Source organism: Impatiens glandulifera, chromosome 2 (genome assembly GCF_907164915.1).
Source record: "Impatiens glandulifera chromosome 2, dImpGla2.1, whole genome shotgun sequence".
NCBI lineage: Eukaryota > Viridiplantae > Streptophyta > Magnoliopsida > Ericales > Balsaminaceae > Impatiens > Impatiens glandulifera.
The window spans coordinates 7359865-7377332 of NC_061863.1; the positions used below are offsets into that span (position 1 = coordinate 7359865).

The following is a 17468-nucleotide window of genomic DNA, read 5'->3' on the forward strand; positions in this document are numbered from 1 at the left end:
CCTCTATTTAAAAACAAAAAATATTTATCCATTATATATTTATACCCCTAATGTCATTATACTAAAATAATACCAATAACTCCGAATAACGTAATTCTTTTAACTACATCAAACAGGGTTATTTGAAAACAACCACCTGGTTATTCAAATAACCCATATCAAACAATGCCTAATAATTCTATTGAGAATGATAAGGTCATAAATGAAGACCATAACCAAAGCAAAATTTGAGTTCAAGCTAAACAATATAAGAAACTTACTTGCATGGCTTCATCTGTGTGGTCATCCAGCATATAGAAGACAAAAGACTCCAGTAATGAATGCCTGGTTACCCCAAATGTAGCAGCAAAGTCATCTATGATGAGTCTCCATTCAGCATCTTGCATGTTCCAATGTCTATCAACCAAGTAATAGAGAAACTGGGATGATATTAAGGAAATGAAATAAGAAAATCAATAAATCACAAAGAACTTCCACCAGCTAAAAGCAAATTAAAAGCAACAATGAAAAAGGATACTATTGCTTGCTTTGCAACCACCAGGTCAGAACTCCCATGTAAAAAGAGTATATCAGCAGCAGCTCGAAGATTCTCAAATGGGTAGCATCCGGCCATACCCTCTATTTTAGACCTGAAAAATGAAGAGCTTCCACCCTTTTGCAAGGCTGCAATTTCTATGTCCCCGCCAATCCCAAGTGTGTAACTTTGTTCTATCTCCACATTTGACAGAGCATCTTCAATAAAAAGAGTTCCACTCCCATTTCTCGAGGAATCTGCAGAGATATTCAATGATTCTGGCCATGATCGCCTAGTGGCAGCTTCTTTCCTTTCACGGACAGAATTACGCCATGACGCAAAACCACTATAACGATGACTGATATTCTCAAGAAAATCATGCCTTATGCACCATATCATCATTTCCATGTGCTGAACAGGCAAGGAGAAAGTTTAGAAGGTAGAATATGGCTACGTTAGAAAATTTTCAGCAAACTATAAAAGCAGTCTTCACATTTTGTCAACGTCAGAGATTAAGCAAACCAATACTTCTAGAGAACAACTTAATCATAAAATCAGCACAAAACAGCAACTGAGTTACAATATGATAGAATGAGTATCAGATACTTGAACTATTACACAGCTGATATATTTTAACGTGTTTGGCTATTGGAAAAGCCAAGAACCTATACAAACTGAGATCAACATACAAATATGCATATTTCATAATAGGAGCTCTATATAAAACAACACGATCTTAATAAATTCGCAAATGATAGCAAATAAATTTATTTTCTATTTCTATTTATTGCGTATATGTCGTATTATTTTTGAAAAGTCAACTTTTCATTAGAAAGAAAACCCAAGATGCATTTAAAGAATTACAGATGGAATGGAGAAGAGAAACAAAAACAAAAGAACAGAAAGAGAGAAAAAATGTCTAAATGGTTTTGTCGTATTATAGATATTAGGAATCCGCTTTTTCCTATTAATTTGTATATATCAAATTAATAATTAATATCATTAGGTGATCTTTTAAAGATGAATGAATAGGTTAGGTCTGATTTGAAAATATTTAGTTTATTACTGACTTGAAAATTTTAAGAGATGAATTATTTAGGTTAATTGATGATATTAACTATTTATATTTATTGGGATTTTATCCTATTATAGATATTATGGAATCCCCTTTTTCCTATTAATTCGTATATATCGAATAAATTATTAATATAAATGTATAGAATTAACGATTAGTAACTAGAGTTATTCAATTGTAAATGTCAAATTATTCAAATTAAACTATATTTCGAATTAATAGACATCTAAATCAAAGTTCTATGTAAGCGCGTGAGTATAATAAATAGTTCAAGGAATTAAGGAATGGATAACTAAATAAATGGACATATTCATCTATTGACATAAATGATATGTATAATAATTTCTTTTTTCTACAATTAAATCTTATGTCAGTAAAGAAAGTCCCATCCTTCGGATTTTTACCTTTGATTCCGATAAACTAACTACTTTTTGACCATATTATTTACTATAAAGAAAAGAATTGAACTTAATATTCTACTTCTATTTGTACTTGTTTTGACTTAAAGGAAAGAAATCTGATAACTATTATACCTGCTTTGTCTTTAATATGCTCTCCTGCAGCAGGTGCAGGTCATGAACCTGTGCTGAAAGGGTCCCCTTAAATGATGATTCTAGAACTTCAATAACTCCAGATACCCCAGCCAGCTTCACTGAAATCTTTAGAAGTGAACTTAACATTGTTCTCATTTCATTTGTTGCAAGACTGTCTGTGAACAAAAGTTAATAGGAAACAAACATGTGCAAAAGCAATTAATTAACTTCAAGGATCAACTTGTAACAAGTGTGAGGATACATATGCCTTTCAGTTCAGAAAGAATATTCTTTAATGTTCTCTTGCACCAATCCTTGACAACTACTTCATCCAATAAAAAAGCAATGACGGGATCACTGGATACAGCACTTTCATCCATGCAAACATCTGTAACATCTTGTTCCATACTGTCAAGGAAACTTGATTCCAACTTAATGAAAATGTAATCACCAAAGAAACTACTTTCAACTATTTAGTGAAGAAAATTATTATATGAGAAAAGAGAGTGGTTACTCAAAAGGATACAATGAAAAATAAGCGAGACCAAGTTGTTCTCCATAGCAACATCAAACAAAGAATAGAGTCGTTCAATATCAGCAGTTAGCTGTTTCTCACCACCTTCTTTCTCCTGAAACCTGTCATCACACTTCTTCGAAATGAGGCCAGCTTCTATGCATTCATAGTACAGGCGAAGGCAAAGTTTGTTTCCATTTCTTGTTATTGGAACTCTACAAATTGGGCAAATATCACACCGCGGACAACATTCTGTACACAAAGATGCATGTTCACATGTATTCAGTACATTTTCAACGTAGCGCCCACAGCTTCTTAAGTCTCTTGTTGCCCGACAGCGTTCAATTTTGGCTTCATTGCACAGCTCAATCAAATCTATAGATGCCAAATGCTCCAATGCCTCCTTTGTTTATGAAGTTGAGAATATACAAGGTCAAAAATTCAACAAACAATTAGGACAAAACAGGTTTCCTAGTTCATGTTTTTTTCTAGTTATATATGCCTAATGGAGGCCACAAGTAGTAAACACATAAGCTGAATTATTCAGATTAGATGCAATAAGCGAAACAAAATTGGGATTACAGGCACATCAATGAATCACAACGCGAATGATAATTAACGAGTCACCGATCAAAAATAACAAGCGGGATTCTGTTGTAAATCTAATATTCACAACAATGAGGATTCTATTTCCAAAGATGAGATGCTATTTTCAAAGATGAGGATTCTATTTCCAAAAATTGCTGAGTATTGAAACAGACGTAGTTATATCTTTTAAGGGTTATTTTATAATTTGTTAGTCTATAAATAAGGATAGAATTGTAAGGAGAGGGATATATTTTTGGTATTCTAAATTGTTATACTTTCTCTTTCTAATTACTAGAGCTGTCGCTCCTGGTAACCCTAACCCTAATAAACTCCCAATTTCTATTCAGTCTGTTTTTCTATTCATTCTGTTTCTTTTATCAATCTATTCTTCTATTCAATATGTTCTTCTACTTATTCTGTTCTCATTTTGTTCTTTTACTCATTCTGTTCTTCTTTATCTATTCTACGAAACTATTATTGTGGGATTTATATCGTGATTGACAGTAAGGTCACGACAGATTCAGTAATGCCATAACTAAAACACAATCATTCAACGAAACTTAAGCAGTTGCTAAGGTTTATACAAAAGAAGGTGCTAATATGAAGAATAACTTCTAAGAGAACAAAATTGAGCAGATTTAAGTACCTGGACACGACTTAGGTTGTAGTTTAGTTGCTGATAGGAGGCGGCCGCCACCGCCACACCGGCGGTGATAAAATCCATTTCGTTAAGCCTCTTTCCTTCAATTATTTGTGAAAAAAACTCTTAAACCCTAATTTACTACATCTTACTTGTTTATGGTATTCAAATTTTAATAATCCGAGTATTTGTTGTAATCAAATGATGATTTGATTTTTGTATGAAATCCAATTTAAATTTATTAAACATAATTAATTTAAGAAAATATTATTTATTTGAAGATAAAGTCGCCAATTGATTTTAGAAAAATAATAAACGATGTACGTGTACAAACATATTTTGCACCAAAGTTTCGATTGGTGATATTCGGAAAATGGCTTTCGCGCTATGTCTTCTGTACCCATTTTAAAAATGGTATCTACTTATAAAGTTGACTTTTTAGAAAATCGATTGTATAATGCTTGAGTTTTAACCGAGTATTCTTCTAGTCCTAGTCATGTTTATAGGTTTTAGCACTATAAACATGTTGTTTCAATATTTAAAATGTTGGTACATGTTGCAGATGATCGTTAGGATGGAAATACCTGAAGAATATCAGTCATTTTAAAGGCATTAGGGTGTAGAAAAAAACACCAAACGAGCCTTTATTGAACCAATCCAAGTTGAAACACATGCTCAATTAACCCTTGAAAACGGATTGGAAGTGGGTACGTTTTTTGAGAACAAAAAAGAACTTCAATTGAGGGTGCATATATATGCGATGGCTAATCATTTTGAATTCAAAGTCGAAAAGTCAACAAAAGATCTTTGGTTTGTGAAATGTGTGAATGAGGACTACAAGTGGAGATTGCGTGCTGTGAAAAGAAAATTCCAAGAGATGTTTGAGATTCGAAAATTAGTAAATGAACATACATGCTCAATTTTGACGAGGCAAGAGAATGCGAGGCAAGCACCAGCATGGGTAATTGCGGAGTGCATCAAACGTAAGTACATGGACCATCACCATGACCACATGCCTAAGAAAATAATGGAAGACATACAGACAAATTATGGGTTTAAACTGACATATAATAAGGCTTGGAGGTCTAGGGAAATGACCTTAATGGCGGTGCGAGGAACAGTGGAGGAATCATATGGAAAATTGCCATCATACTTGTTCATGTTGGCGAAGAATAACCCATGTACCATAACTGACATTCATACGGATGAGCATGGCTACTTCAGGTATATGTTCATGTCCTTAGGCTGCTCAATTAGAGGTTTCAGGTATTGTCGTCCAGTATTGTGCGTCGATGCCAGTTTTCTTAAACACAAGATTGGAGGTCAAGTATTGGTTGCGATTGCATTGGACGCGAATGAACAACTATATCCCGTTGCTTTTGGCGTCGTTGATTCGGAGAATAATAACTTTGGACATATTTCATGCAACAACTAAAAGTGACAATTGGAGTAGTCCCGGATCTCGTCTTCGTATCTGATAGACACTCAAGTATTGCCAATGCCTTGTCCGCTATTTTTCTAGAAGCACATCACGCTGTATGCACATACCACATCAAAATGAATATTATGGCCAAATTTAAAACCGATAACTTCCACGATGAGTTTTATATGGCTTCACGCGCATACACAGTGTCATAGTTCCATCACCATTTTGACAAGATCAAGACTAAGGACCCTCAGATTGCTGTCTATCTGGAACAGATAGGAGTTGAGAGATGGAGTCGTGCCTTTTTCCCCGGTTCGCGATACAATCAAATGACAAACAATTACGCTGAGAGCTTTAATAGTCAGTGTAGTGATGTTAAGAAATATCCCATATTGACATTGGCTGAGTATTTACGATTAACACTACAAGAATGGTTTCATGATAGAAGAGAAAAAACTTCCAACCACACAGAACATTTATCTTCATATTATGAAAAGTTCTTACGTGAACAAGCCGAGAAGGCCAGATTCTACAACGTTAATCCTCTTAACAGATTCGAGTTTCATGTGAACGACGGTGAACATGATTTTCAAGTTGACTTCCAAACTCGAACGTGTACTTGTAGGGTATTTGATATATTTGGTCTTCCTTGTAAACATGCCCTTGCTGCTGCCCGTTTCCGGAACACTATTCCATATGAGTACTGCTCAAGGTTAGAGAATGATTTCATTCTTTAATTCTAAGATTGAATTTGTATAACTTAAATATTATTTTTTTTTCCAGGTTTTTCACAACTAAAGCGTGGTACATGGAATATGTAGATACATGTTATCCAGTTTGCAATGAAGGTTTTGGGGATATTTCGGAAAATATCAAGGAACGAGTTTGCCTAAAACCCCCGTCAAGGTTAAGAAGGGTCGGACAACAACAAAGCGTAGGCCATCACAAGGTGAGTCTCGTAAGGAACAGAGACGATGCAACTCATGTGGCGGTCGAGGCCATAACAGGGCAACATGCAAAGCAGTGATGCATGCACCATCTACTGTAAGACAACAAGTGTCACAACCTTCACAACCGTCACAGTTGGCACAACCTTCACCATCTTCATCTTTGCCATATTCTCTAGACAACATTTCTTTTCGTTAAATTGTATCTTTTGGTTAAATTGTATGTTTTGGCACTTGTAGGTGGTGGGATTTTCATATCTTTTGTGGGATTTTCATTAAAATGATGTTTATATATATATATATATATATGTAGGTGGTGGTTTAATATATGTGCAGGTGTTTGTTTTTTAATATCTGTCATGTATGTACATGTGTTGGTTTTATATATGTGTAGGTCTTGTCTTCATGTGTGCAGGTATTAATATGAGCTTGGTCGTGGAGTTGGCGTGGGCTTAGGCGTGGGGCGTAAGGGTTGAGCGTGGGTCGTGGGGCTTGGGGCGTGGGGCTTGGGCGTGGATGGTCTTGGGCGTGGAGCGTGGGGGTTGAGCGTGGGACGTGGGCTTGGGCGTGGGGAGTGGGGGTTGAGCGTGGGGCGTGGGCTTGGGCGTGGGTGGTCTTGGGCGTGGGGTGTGGGGTGTGGGGCGTGAGCGTGGGGCGTAGGCTTGTGCGTGGGTGGTGCGTGGGCTTGGGCGTGGGTGGTGCGTAGGCTTGGGCGTGGGGTGTGGGGCTTGAGCATGGGTGGTCTTGGGCGTGGGGGTTGAGCGTGGGGCGTGGGTCTTGGGCGTGGGGCGTAGGCTTGTGCGTGGGTGGTGCGTGGGCTTAGGCGTGGGGCGTGGGGGTTGAGCGTGGGGCGTTTACATATTATTCTTGGAAAATCTCAGTCATTTAAAGTCAACAAAGACAACAATAATTAACTAATTTAAGAATGAAACTTGAATCTAATAAAAATATATATCTATTCAATTTAGATTAGGGGTCTACAATTTGGTGGAATAACTTTACTGCTCATTTCTTTCTCCAAAAAGTCATTTGTTTGGAGACCACTTTTGATATATCCAATGAGGCAGTAAGGTATTCCAAATGCATAATAGTAAAAACACCACAGTCCCCAGTTTTGGATGTCTTTGGGACTGTTGGGTGTGGTATTATAGAATACGCCATCTTCTCCAATTTGAACTGCAGAAACCTGTCCTTATCGGCAAGGGTGAACCCCTCTTCAAGCAAGTATGGTATCATTTCACACATCGGTTTCATGAAGTCGTCATATTCATCCTTTGTGAAGATTTTCTGTTCGTAGTCATATACGTATATGCACCAATATTGTAGATGAATCTGGCACAGGACCCAGTGCTTCTAGTTCAGGTTCATAGGTGCATATATCATATCAACAAGATTCCAAGGATACATAAAGTGATGTTCATTATCAAATACATAATCCATTAAATCGTCGAACTTGTAGCCTACAGGATTCTGGACAAACGTATCATAGCGCTTCGCGAACTTCTGAGAGAGATGAGAGTCAACAATTGAGAAATTCTTTGGATATGTCTTAGGGAACACTACAACCCTTCGTTTCATTATGTAAATGATTGCATCTATCTCCTGCGAAAAAAATTATTGATTAAGCAAGAGCAATATAAGAATCTGGGCGTGAGCGTGGGTGGTGAGTGGTCTTGGGCGTGGTGCGTGGTGGTTGTGCGTGGTCTTGGGTGTGGTGGTGGAGGAAGAAAAAATATATATATCATAAAGAATTATAATATAATTAAATTATTATTTGATTTTAATTTTTTAAAAATATAATTAAGAATTATAATATATATATATAATTGTTTATAATTCTTAAAATCAATAAAAAAATTCAAATACTTTTTTTAAATAATAAGATTACATATAAATATTTATGTAGTTACTCTAAATTAAACATATTATAAATATAATTATATATAAATGATTTTTTTATTATAAAATATAAAATATTATTATTGTTTTAAAATATTTTATTTGAATTTATTTTTAATTTTAAGAATTCTAAATAGATTATATATATTATAATTATATTAAAAACAATTAAAATTAAATAATAATTTTAAAATAATTTGTTACTTATTATTTTAAAATAATATTAAATATATATTATAGAATAATAATTAGTATGTATTTTATTGGAGGTGAACTTTTAATAAATAATTAGAATAAAATATTTTTATGATATATTTATATAAAACAATATAACATTTTTTTATCTTTAAATAAATTTTGTCTCACAAATTAAAATTCAATTTCTCATATCATATACAATTTTTGGGCTTTACACATTTAATACAGTATTTGTTATTGTTAAAAAATATATGTATTAGAAATATAATTTTTTTTTTATTTCTCACCCTTATATTTTTTTTATCAGGCCAAGCCACGAGGTATTTATTTATAGCAAAATGATTTGCCAAGTGACGGGGTATTTTATAGAGAAATGATTTGGAGAGATAATTTTAAAAGGAATAATTTGGTGCAATCTAATTTCTTGAAAAATTAACAAATTTTCTATCTCTCCTCACACTTAATCATTTTTCAACACGTTATTTCCTTCCTCGTTCTCTTTCTCAAATTTCCTCCCCTATCACTCTTTTTTATTATATATTAATATACTTGTGCAGCTCGACAAACTGTTAGAATAAAAAAAAATAAAAAATAAAAAATTTCAAGGTAGTATAAAGTTATTTTTCTTTATTATTTCCAAGGTCTATTTTTTTGTTATTCATATATAAAATATTATATTATTTAAAAGTAAAAATTATCCACTACTGAAACTAAACTAAGAAATGTTTAGAAACACTTAAGAAAACATGAAAGTTAGGGACCGTCCCCCTAAGAAGACTAAGGGCTTGTTTGATCTTTGGATTTTTAGAATAAAATCCATGTTTTATCTAAAAACTCAATTATAAATCAAATCAATCATTTTATTAATTAAAATACTTAAATTATCCTTACTTAAATATTTTATTTTATATTAATAAAAAACAATATTTATAAATCTTATATTTATTTTATTACATTATAAATTTTATTTTCATATAAATTAAATTAATAAATTATTTCATTCAAACAAATTATATTAAATATAAATAAATTTAAAATATAAATAAAATTATAACCTACTATATTATCTAATATACCATTTAAATTTTAAATAATTTAAATATATTTAAATAAAAATATTAATTAATTTATAAATATATCTCATTAAAATTAAATATTTATAAAGAAATTTATTTAATTTTTTTTTGATATAAACTAACTTTAAATAGTTATTCTAAATAAATATTTTAATAAATTTGTTTGAATTTTGGTTATTACCTTATAACATTTATTTCATGTAAAAATTTTATATTAATTATATTAAATATAAATAAATACACCATATAAATAAAGTTATAATATACTATATTATTTTATGTAATATTTAAATTATAATAGTAGTGATTTATAAAATTTTTATTTATTTAAATTTTTATTTATGTATTAATAAAAGTTAATATTAACTTATTTATAATTTTTTAATATTTATTTTATTATATTTTAAAATTTTATTTACTATAAATTAAATTATTTTATTTAAGAAATGTTATTAATCATAATAAATAAATAAATATATATAAATATATATATATAAATATATATATATATATATATATATATATATATATAGAAAAGGGAAGGTATAATATGAATCAAATTAAAAAAAACAAGTTTTTTTACTAATTTCATCAAAACTCAGAATTTATCTAAATAACCCCTTCATCAAAACAAGCTCTAAGAGTTTTTTATTTATTTATTTAGTAAATGAGTTATTTCAAATAATATAGTTAATTTTAAATAATTTTATTTGAGTAGATAAATTAAAAAGTTAATTATTTGAGATATTTTAAATTAACAGATATATGATTCTTCTCCGTCATAATGTCTAATCACAGTGAATTATTTTGAATAAAAAATGTTTTTTTAATAATATTTAATAATTTAGTTTTAAATTAATAATAAATTAATTAAATAAATTAACCACTTAAAAAAATAAAGATAAAGGATGAACTCATATTTGAGTTACAAAACTTATATTAGGAATATGAAAAATAAAATGGTGAACTATAAAAAAAAAATTATGGTGAAATTTTTTAACATCATGTGTTTATATGATTTATTGTTGCCGTGATATTGATGAAATTAGTGACGACAATAATAACTAATATAAAAATGTCAATAATGACGACGACATATCTCATTGAATAAACGAGATCATTAATAATTAGGCATATCTCATTGAATCTAGTTTTTGAGATCTCTAGTAAGTATAAGTTGAGTTTTTCTTTATACCAACTTATAGTTTGACTCATGTCTTAAAAGTCTTTCAAACTAATTTTCTATTCAATAGTTTGGTTAGTGATTCACAAGTTATCTTTGACTAATATAGTCAAATGTGATAACTCTATTAGAGAGTATATAGTCTAATAACATTATGTCTAAACGTCTATGTCTAAACTTGTCATTCACTCTAAGCTTGTTCAATTTCAAATTAATATCACAATAATTAGACATTTCGTAGGTAAATATTTAAATTTTTTTTGAAATATCTTCTAATAAAAAACATAATTATTCATAAATTCTTATCATTTAAACATTTTCTTATAAAAATATAGTTTTTGGGCTAACTAGTAGACGCTAACTAGTAGACAAAATGTATTTGAACTATTTTGTCATCGTGTAAACGATTACATATTTTTCATAGAAATATTTTATTTTTCGACACAAGTCAAAAATATATATTATATCGTTTAATCTATCAATCATAATTACATTAAAATATCCACATTCGTATATTGTACTTTCAAGTATATAAACATATTCACTTGTAGACGTAAAGTCTTTAATTTAATAATATCAATATATCATTTGATAACAATATGATATTTCGTTTAGTGCAATTTAAATCCTCAAAAATTTAATCATTTTTATCGTAATTTTAAACGACAAAAATATTGTAAGAAAAAACACGTAATAAATAATCACTTTTATTGTTTTAATGATATATCCCAACTATCAAATTATTAACCTAAATTCACTTAAAATTATAGTATAATCAAATTTTCATACCATAGTGTAAAGTTTGTTATAAATCATACAAACATTTTACAAGCCAAACTTTTTATTCATCTCTATTTCAAAAAAAATATTTAAAGACATTAGTTCTTATCTCTATTACGTGTAAATAATATAAAAGAATTTATTCTTGATTTAAATCCTCAAATTTGAATAAACCAATTGAGCTTTTATCTCAATAAATATAATAATATCTTGTTATATTTTTTTTCTTGTGGCACACTTTAAAAAAAACATACAAATGCAAGATATGAGACATGAATTTAAGAGAACAAGAATCTTATTCATGATTTTAAATAGATAGACAAACATAGAGTTGTATATAAATATACTCGCAACGTTTGTTACAAAAATACTATTTTATTGATAATTTACAAAAGAGTCTAAATGAGAAAAAGTCCCAGATGAAAGTGAAAATGTTAAGTTCAGACATAGTTTGGTTCGATATGAGCATTTTCCTCTACTTCGGCTTGGTGAGCTCTCTCATATTGGTTGGTGATAAGATCTTGGTATTTTTTTCGTCTTTTCATGATATTGAGCTGAAAGGCATCGTGTCATTGGCCAAGGTACTCAGCGTGAAGCCTTCGAGTTATAGGTCTACCAGTTGCAACAATAGGTTCGACATGGATATGGCCAAACTGTTTGAACAGTTCATGGGTATAGTTGTAGGTGATTCATTCTAAACCCAAGAGTAGGACAAGTGCCTTATCGTTCATCATGAATGTCATATTCTTGATGGGTACTAGGGAAGAATGTCTCATATTTCATTATCAACTAGTATTGGGATTTTATGCGGAGTTTCCCTCATCCTTTGGTATTGAACAAAGGGGATATAGTGTTACTGGATAGAACTGTCGGTAGATGCTTGAGCTTGTCAAACAGCCAGATGTAGAGAATTAGGGGAAATCCCCTCCTACTCATGATGGGAGATCGATAGGAGCTATTTAGACCCATGAGTGTTTATGCCAATACAATGCTAGAAGAATCTTTTTTGCCTTTCCACAACTGATGGGCTACCTCGATAATCCTTAAAGAAAGATGATCATTTGTTGGCCTCATGAAGTAGTGAGCGGGCAGGACATACATCGTGATTATAGATGATCCTGCTTTTTTCGGGAATTCTCCATCATTGATTTCCAGTTTAGCCCAAGCCGAGAAATTGATGCTCATGCTAGAGATGATGGCATCAGAGGTTTCTTCGAAGTAGTGGTACTCCTTTTGTAGAAGTCTCCCGATAGATATATATCGAGTCTGGAAATGACTTTAGATGTATAACATTCTTGTTATCTATCATTAGAATAGCCCGAAATTCTTCTATGGTGGAGAACATGATCCTACTACCAAGGACGTAGAATTTTTTATCAAGATTCCACCTTTATTGCATTTCCATCATGAAATTAGGGTTGACTTCGTATTTCAAAAAATTTAAGATGGGTTTGAGACTGTAATCTTCGAAGTACCAACGGTTTTCACGAAAGTGCTTCGTCCAAGGGAGAAGCTCGGGATCCATCAACATGGCCATCATGGATGACTGTGACAGTAGAAGAGAGAATGTATTGCAATTGTAACAAAAAACAAACGTGTATGCAAATAACATGACCTATATATAAACATCTCATAAGGATTTATACATATTTTCTTTCAAAGAACTTCCGATGTTACATTTCAAATTTTGGATTTCTAAGGAGTTCTCTTAGTTGACTATACTAGGCTTCTAAGCTTTTACTGCTTTGTATAAAAAGGGTAAAACTTTGGGATCCTCTTTAGGGGGAGCGAGTTCGACTACAGCAAGAGGAGGTGATAGAGCCTACATGTTCTTCTTCTTCTTGGCGGTGGAATTTGTCCATGTTTTGGTCGATGTAGTCTTTGCGATCCTCGGGGATTCCCATTTTGACGCAATCATTCCAAAGCTCCAGATAGTCGTAAAAGTCATTGTGTTAGATTGGCCTATCTATGGACACCACATATTCATGGCAAGGAGGCATATAGTCGCACCTAAAATGTTTGAACAGTTCACTGTGTAGTATGCAGTAATCCACTCGAGACCCATGAGTATAATTATGGGTTGGTCGCTCATCAGATATACCACATTCTTGATACCGTATCATGGCAGAAGCTCTCGAATGGTATCGTCGTCGTGGACAGGGAGCTCTGGTTTGATATGCCTGAAGCGTCGATTCTGGAGGGCATCACCCATCACGTTACCATGAAGTGGAGGAGGAATGCGCTCCATCTTCTCTAAAAGCCAAATGTAGAGAATGATAAGAACTCCTCTTTAATTGATTGAATAGGAAAAGTATGACTCATTGAGACCCATCAGTGTCTCTTCTAGAATGATCTAAGTAGGATCCTTATTCCACTTCCAAGATTCTTGAGGATGGAGGGCGATTGCTCGAGGGAGAGAGAAGGAATGGGTTGCACCTTCACCCGACAAGGAATGTCCAAGTGAGTTCTGGCGAGGATCTTGTTTGCCACGGTTCTCGTGTAATCAAGCTCATCTTAGAGGAGTTGTCTAAGAGACATGGATTCGGTGAAGGGTTTGAGCCTCAAGATGTTTTTTCTCTAGATCATCATTATGGCTTTAAACTCTTCAATAGTTGGGAAAATATGACAATCCCTTAGCATAAAGGCGCGGTGCATCAGATCCCATTTGCGTTGCATCTCCATCATAAAGTCACGATGGAGGCAGTGATTAGTGTAGTTGAGAGCGGTGCTGATCCCAAAGGAGTCATAATATCATGCTGACTCATTGAAGTGGTTAGTTCACATGAATAAATCTCGTTGTCTAACAAGACCATTCTGCGAGCATAATAAACTTTTACAAACATGTCGAGTGATTTTGATGAAAGCAAACATGCTTAGAGATGTTTAGTATATCTATTATAAATGTATGCATGTATAATAAATAAGCATGTAATGAGTTGACTTGTCGATGCCTTGTTGTTTGGGAACGTCTAAACAACGTTTGCATAAAGTAACTAGGTTTTGTGTGATAAAGTTTCTGTTGAGGTTTGGGTGGGAATTTCTCCCCACCATCACTAAGATTGTATCCCGGAGGATGTATCAAAGATAACAAGAGGGATCCACTCCAGGTTCCTAGATTTTTCCTCATGCAACATCTTTCGGTCATAGATCGATATGACCAGTCTTCACGTAATTGTAGGAGTACAGAATTCCGATCTGGTATTCTTTCACGTAAGTCTGGGTGATGTACCCATTTGAGGCAAGTATTAGGGTAGAACCTAGGTATAGGGTAAAACTTAAGTACTTGTTGGGGTGACGAACCCCAAGAGGTGGACTATTGTGAGAGTGGAATGATATAAATAACAATTTATAAACATCCATAATTTTGTTTATTTTATTAAATTTAAAATAAGTAATGACGTAATCCTTAGTAGAGTCGCCAAGAAAGTTGTAATGCAACCCCCGGGTCTATGTCCCTATTCCATAGCTTAACACGCGTCAAGAGACATGTGGCAATGTGGAGGGACTATCGCGAGGAGGCTTTAGGTTCGATGCGTTTCAACATTGGTTTGCGTGCCAGACATCTTTTAAAATGAAACGTTTAGTTTTTAAATGATTTTGAAAAAACCTGAAGCGACAAAAAATTAATTATGTAAAAATAATTAATCATTTATTCAAATTTTATATAATCTGGGAGGCTAAATAACAATTTAACTGAATCCGATTTAAATTAATTAAACATAATAAATTTAAAGATTATTTATTTAAAAATTAGAGTCGTCAAGAGATTTTATGAAAATCAATAAAATGATACGTGTACAAACGTATTTATACTATAGTTTCTGAAAAAATGTGGTTCGTTGTTTGTTTATGTTTGGGAAAGGGCTTTCGCGATATGTCCTGTACGCCCGCCTTAGGACGGTTTTCAAAATTCTTCTATAATAAAAAAAGTATGACTTTCATAAATCTAATTATAACATTCCTTATCTTTAATTAGTAGTCCAAGGGGTCCTAATTGAGGATATTTTTAAATAATTGTACAAAATTATTTAAAAGGATGTGTACATGTTGCGTTGGCGTTTATCTTTAACAAAACCAATAGATGAGAATACTCCTAAGAGATGTTGGATGCTTTCTCAAAGATTGGATTGCGACTAGGATGGTTGGAGACAACTTTCACAAAAATTGTTCTTCGCTAGAATTTTGATCAGTCGATTGAAGTTTTAATGGGCAGTGATTGTTTGATGTCTTGGTAGTGGAGGGGTGAGGGAGTATTTATACTGCCCTATCCTAGAGTCATTCGAGGAGGGATAATTTGGAACGAATTTGACTTCCAGTGATCTTATCCCTAATTTTATCCCCGTAGTTGGCAGCCTTATCCAGGGCAGGATAAGGCTGAAGGATAAGGGCGAAGTGTAGGCGTCGATGAGGAGAGCACGTGGCCGAAATTTGTAGCGATAAGGATGCTAGCGTGCATTGTACCTTCTGGAAGAATCGCATCGGTGAGGTCGCGGTTTTGGCGAGTTATGCGTCCCAACGAAGAAGATAGTGGAAGCGACAACGTTTAGGGTGACGGAATGCCAAGTTCCGTTTGGTTCTGTCCGCGGTCAGCCTAGTTGACTAATGGGGTGTAAGAAGATTAATTAGATGTTAGTTTAGTATGATTAAGAAGTTATAGATAAAATTGTAATTAAATAAAAGTCTGAGGACTTGATTGTAATTGTTAATTTACTTATAACCCCAATTCCAGTTAATAGAAAATCAGTTTTTCCCAAATTGCTTTCTCTCTCATCTTGCTCTCAATCTCTTCTCTCTCAAACCTCAATTCCGCACATGGTATCAGAGCCTATTGCTAACAAGAAAGCTTAGAGAAACTAAAAATGGCTGGATCAAGTAGTGTAAGGATAGAAGAAGCTGAACTGGATACATCAAAAATGGCTCCAGCGAAGAAAAAATACAATGTTGATCCGTTGAATCTTCACGGTTCTGACAATCCAAACACTGTTCTAAGCGCCATAACTCTCACCGGAGTAAACTACTTTTCCTGGACAAAGAGTATCAAACTATCGCTTCAAGCCAAAGTGAAACTCGGTTTTCTTGATGGAAGCTGTGTAAAACCAGAAGACGATGATGGAGCAACTCAATGGATGGTCGTAGACGCCATGGTTCGTTCCTGGATCTTAAATTCTATCTCAAAAGAAATTCGAGCGAATTTCGAAGGAACGATTACAACACAAGATCTATGGCAAGAAGTCAAAGCTCACTATGAAGGAAACAACGGACCAACACTCTATGGACTAGCAAGAGACATTTCTACTATTAATCAAGGTAACCTAACTACTGAAGTATACTATTCAAAAATTAGGTTATACTGGGAAGAAATGGCTGGTATTAATCCGCTTCCGAAATGTGAATGTGATGGCTCAAACATAGCAAATTGCCTTGACTGCAGGGCAATTAAGAAATTTCATCTCATAAATGAGAATGCTAAACTGTTACATTTCCTATTAGGTCTAAATGAATTTTACGAAAATGTTAAAGATCAGATCCTAAATTCTGATCTATTTCCACCAGTTCATAAGGCCTTTACAATGGTTCTAAACATTGAAAAGAAGAGGGAACTTAACATTCTCTATCATAACTCTCATGCTGCAATGAATGTCATTGAGACAATGAATCAAGTGAGAAAGTATGCAGTATGATTAATTCAAAACAAACAGCAATGGACAAGAACAAACTCCCCTGCAAACACTGCAATATGAAAGGTCACTTGAAAGAAGGGTGTTTCAAACTTGTTGGATATCCAGATTGGTGGATCAAGCCAAAAGACAAAAGGAGAAATACACAACAGACACATGCTCATGCCCAATCAGTAGTTCATGCACCTATGGATAAAGAAGAAAATAGCCCTTCGATGGAAGACTTCAAACTGTTCTAATAGGAAAATTAAGTAGATTAATTTTAAAACCGGCCACACATTACAATTTTTGAATATTTATTCTAAATAATCAAAAAGGGAGAAATTGATAGAAAAATTAAGTAGATTAATTTTTGGAACCGGCTAGACAAACTAAACAGAAGTTAAACTTCATGTGCAGGTACTAAACAAACCGGAA

General features: G+C 33.0%; 2 protein-coding genes across 2 annotated transcripts; one reads left to right on the forward strand and one right to left on the reverse strand.

Annotated features, from left to right (window-relative positions):
- Positions 1–218: 218 nt before the first annotated feature.
- Positions 219–3948, reverse strand: LOC124924261 (E3 ubiquitin-protein ligase HOS1-like). The gene is made up of 6 exons (XM_047464320.1): positions 3871–3948; positions 2649–3045; positions 2385–2519; positions 2123–2298; positions 518–925; positions 219–419 (listed from the first exon to the last, which is right to left on the reverse strand). Exons 1-6 carry the CDS (start codon positions 3946–3948, stop codon positions 234–236), a joined length of 1380 nt encoding a protein of 459 aa, XP_047320276.1. The 3' UTR covers positions 219–233.
- Positions 3949–16232: 12284 nt separating this feature from the next.
- On the forward strand, positions 16233–17054 carry LOC124924262. The gene has a single exon (XM_047464321.1). The coding sequence runs from the start codon at positions 16233–16235 to the stop codon at positions 17052–17054; it is 822 nt and encodes a 273-aa protein (XP_047320277.1).
- Positions 17055–17468: the final 414 nt, after the last annotated feature.

Coding starts and splice junctions, on each gene's coding strand:
- LOC124924261 (XM_047464320.1), bottom strand. CDS start 3,948: ATGGATTTTATCACCGCCGGTGTGGCGGTGGCGGCCGCCTCCTATCAG. Junction 2,520..2,648: donor GGTCTCGCTTATTTTTCATT/GTATCCTTTTGA, acceptor GTATGGAACAAG/ATGTTACAGATGTTTGCATG. Junction 2,299..2,384: donor TTCTGAACTGAAAGGCATAT/GTATCCTCACAC, acceptor TTTTGTTCACAG/ACAGTCTTGCAACAAATGAA.
- LOC124924262 (XM_047464321.1), top strand. CDS start 16,233: ATGGCTGGATCAAGTAGTGTAAGGATAGAAGAAGCTGAACTGGATACA.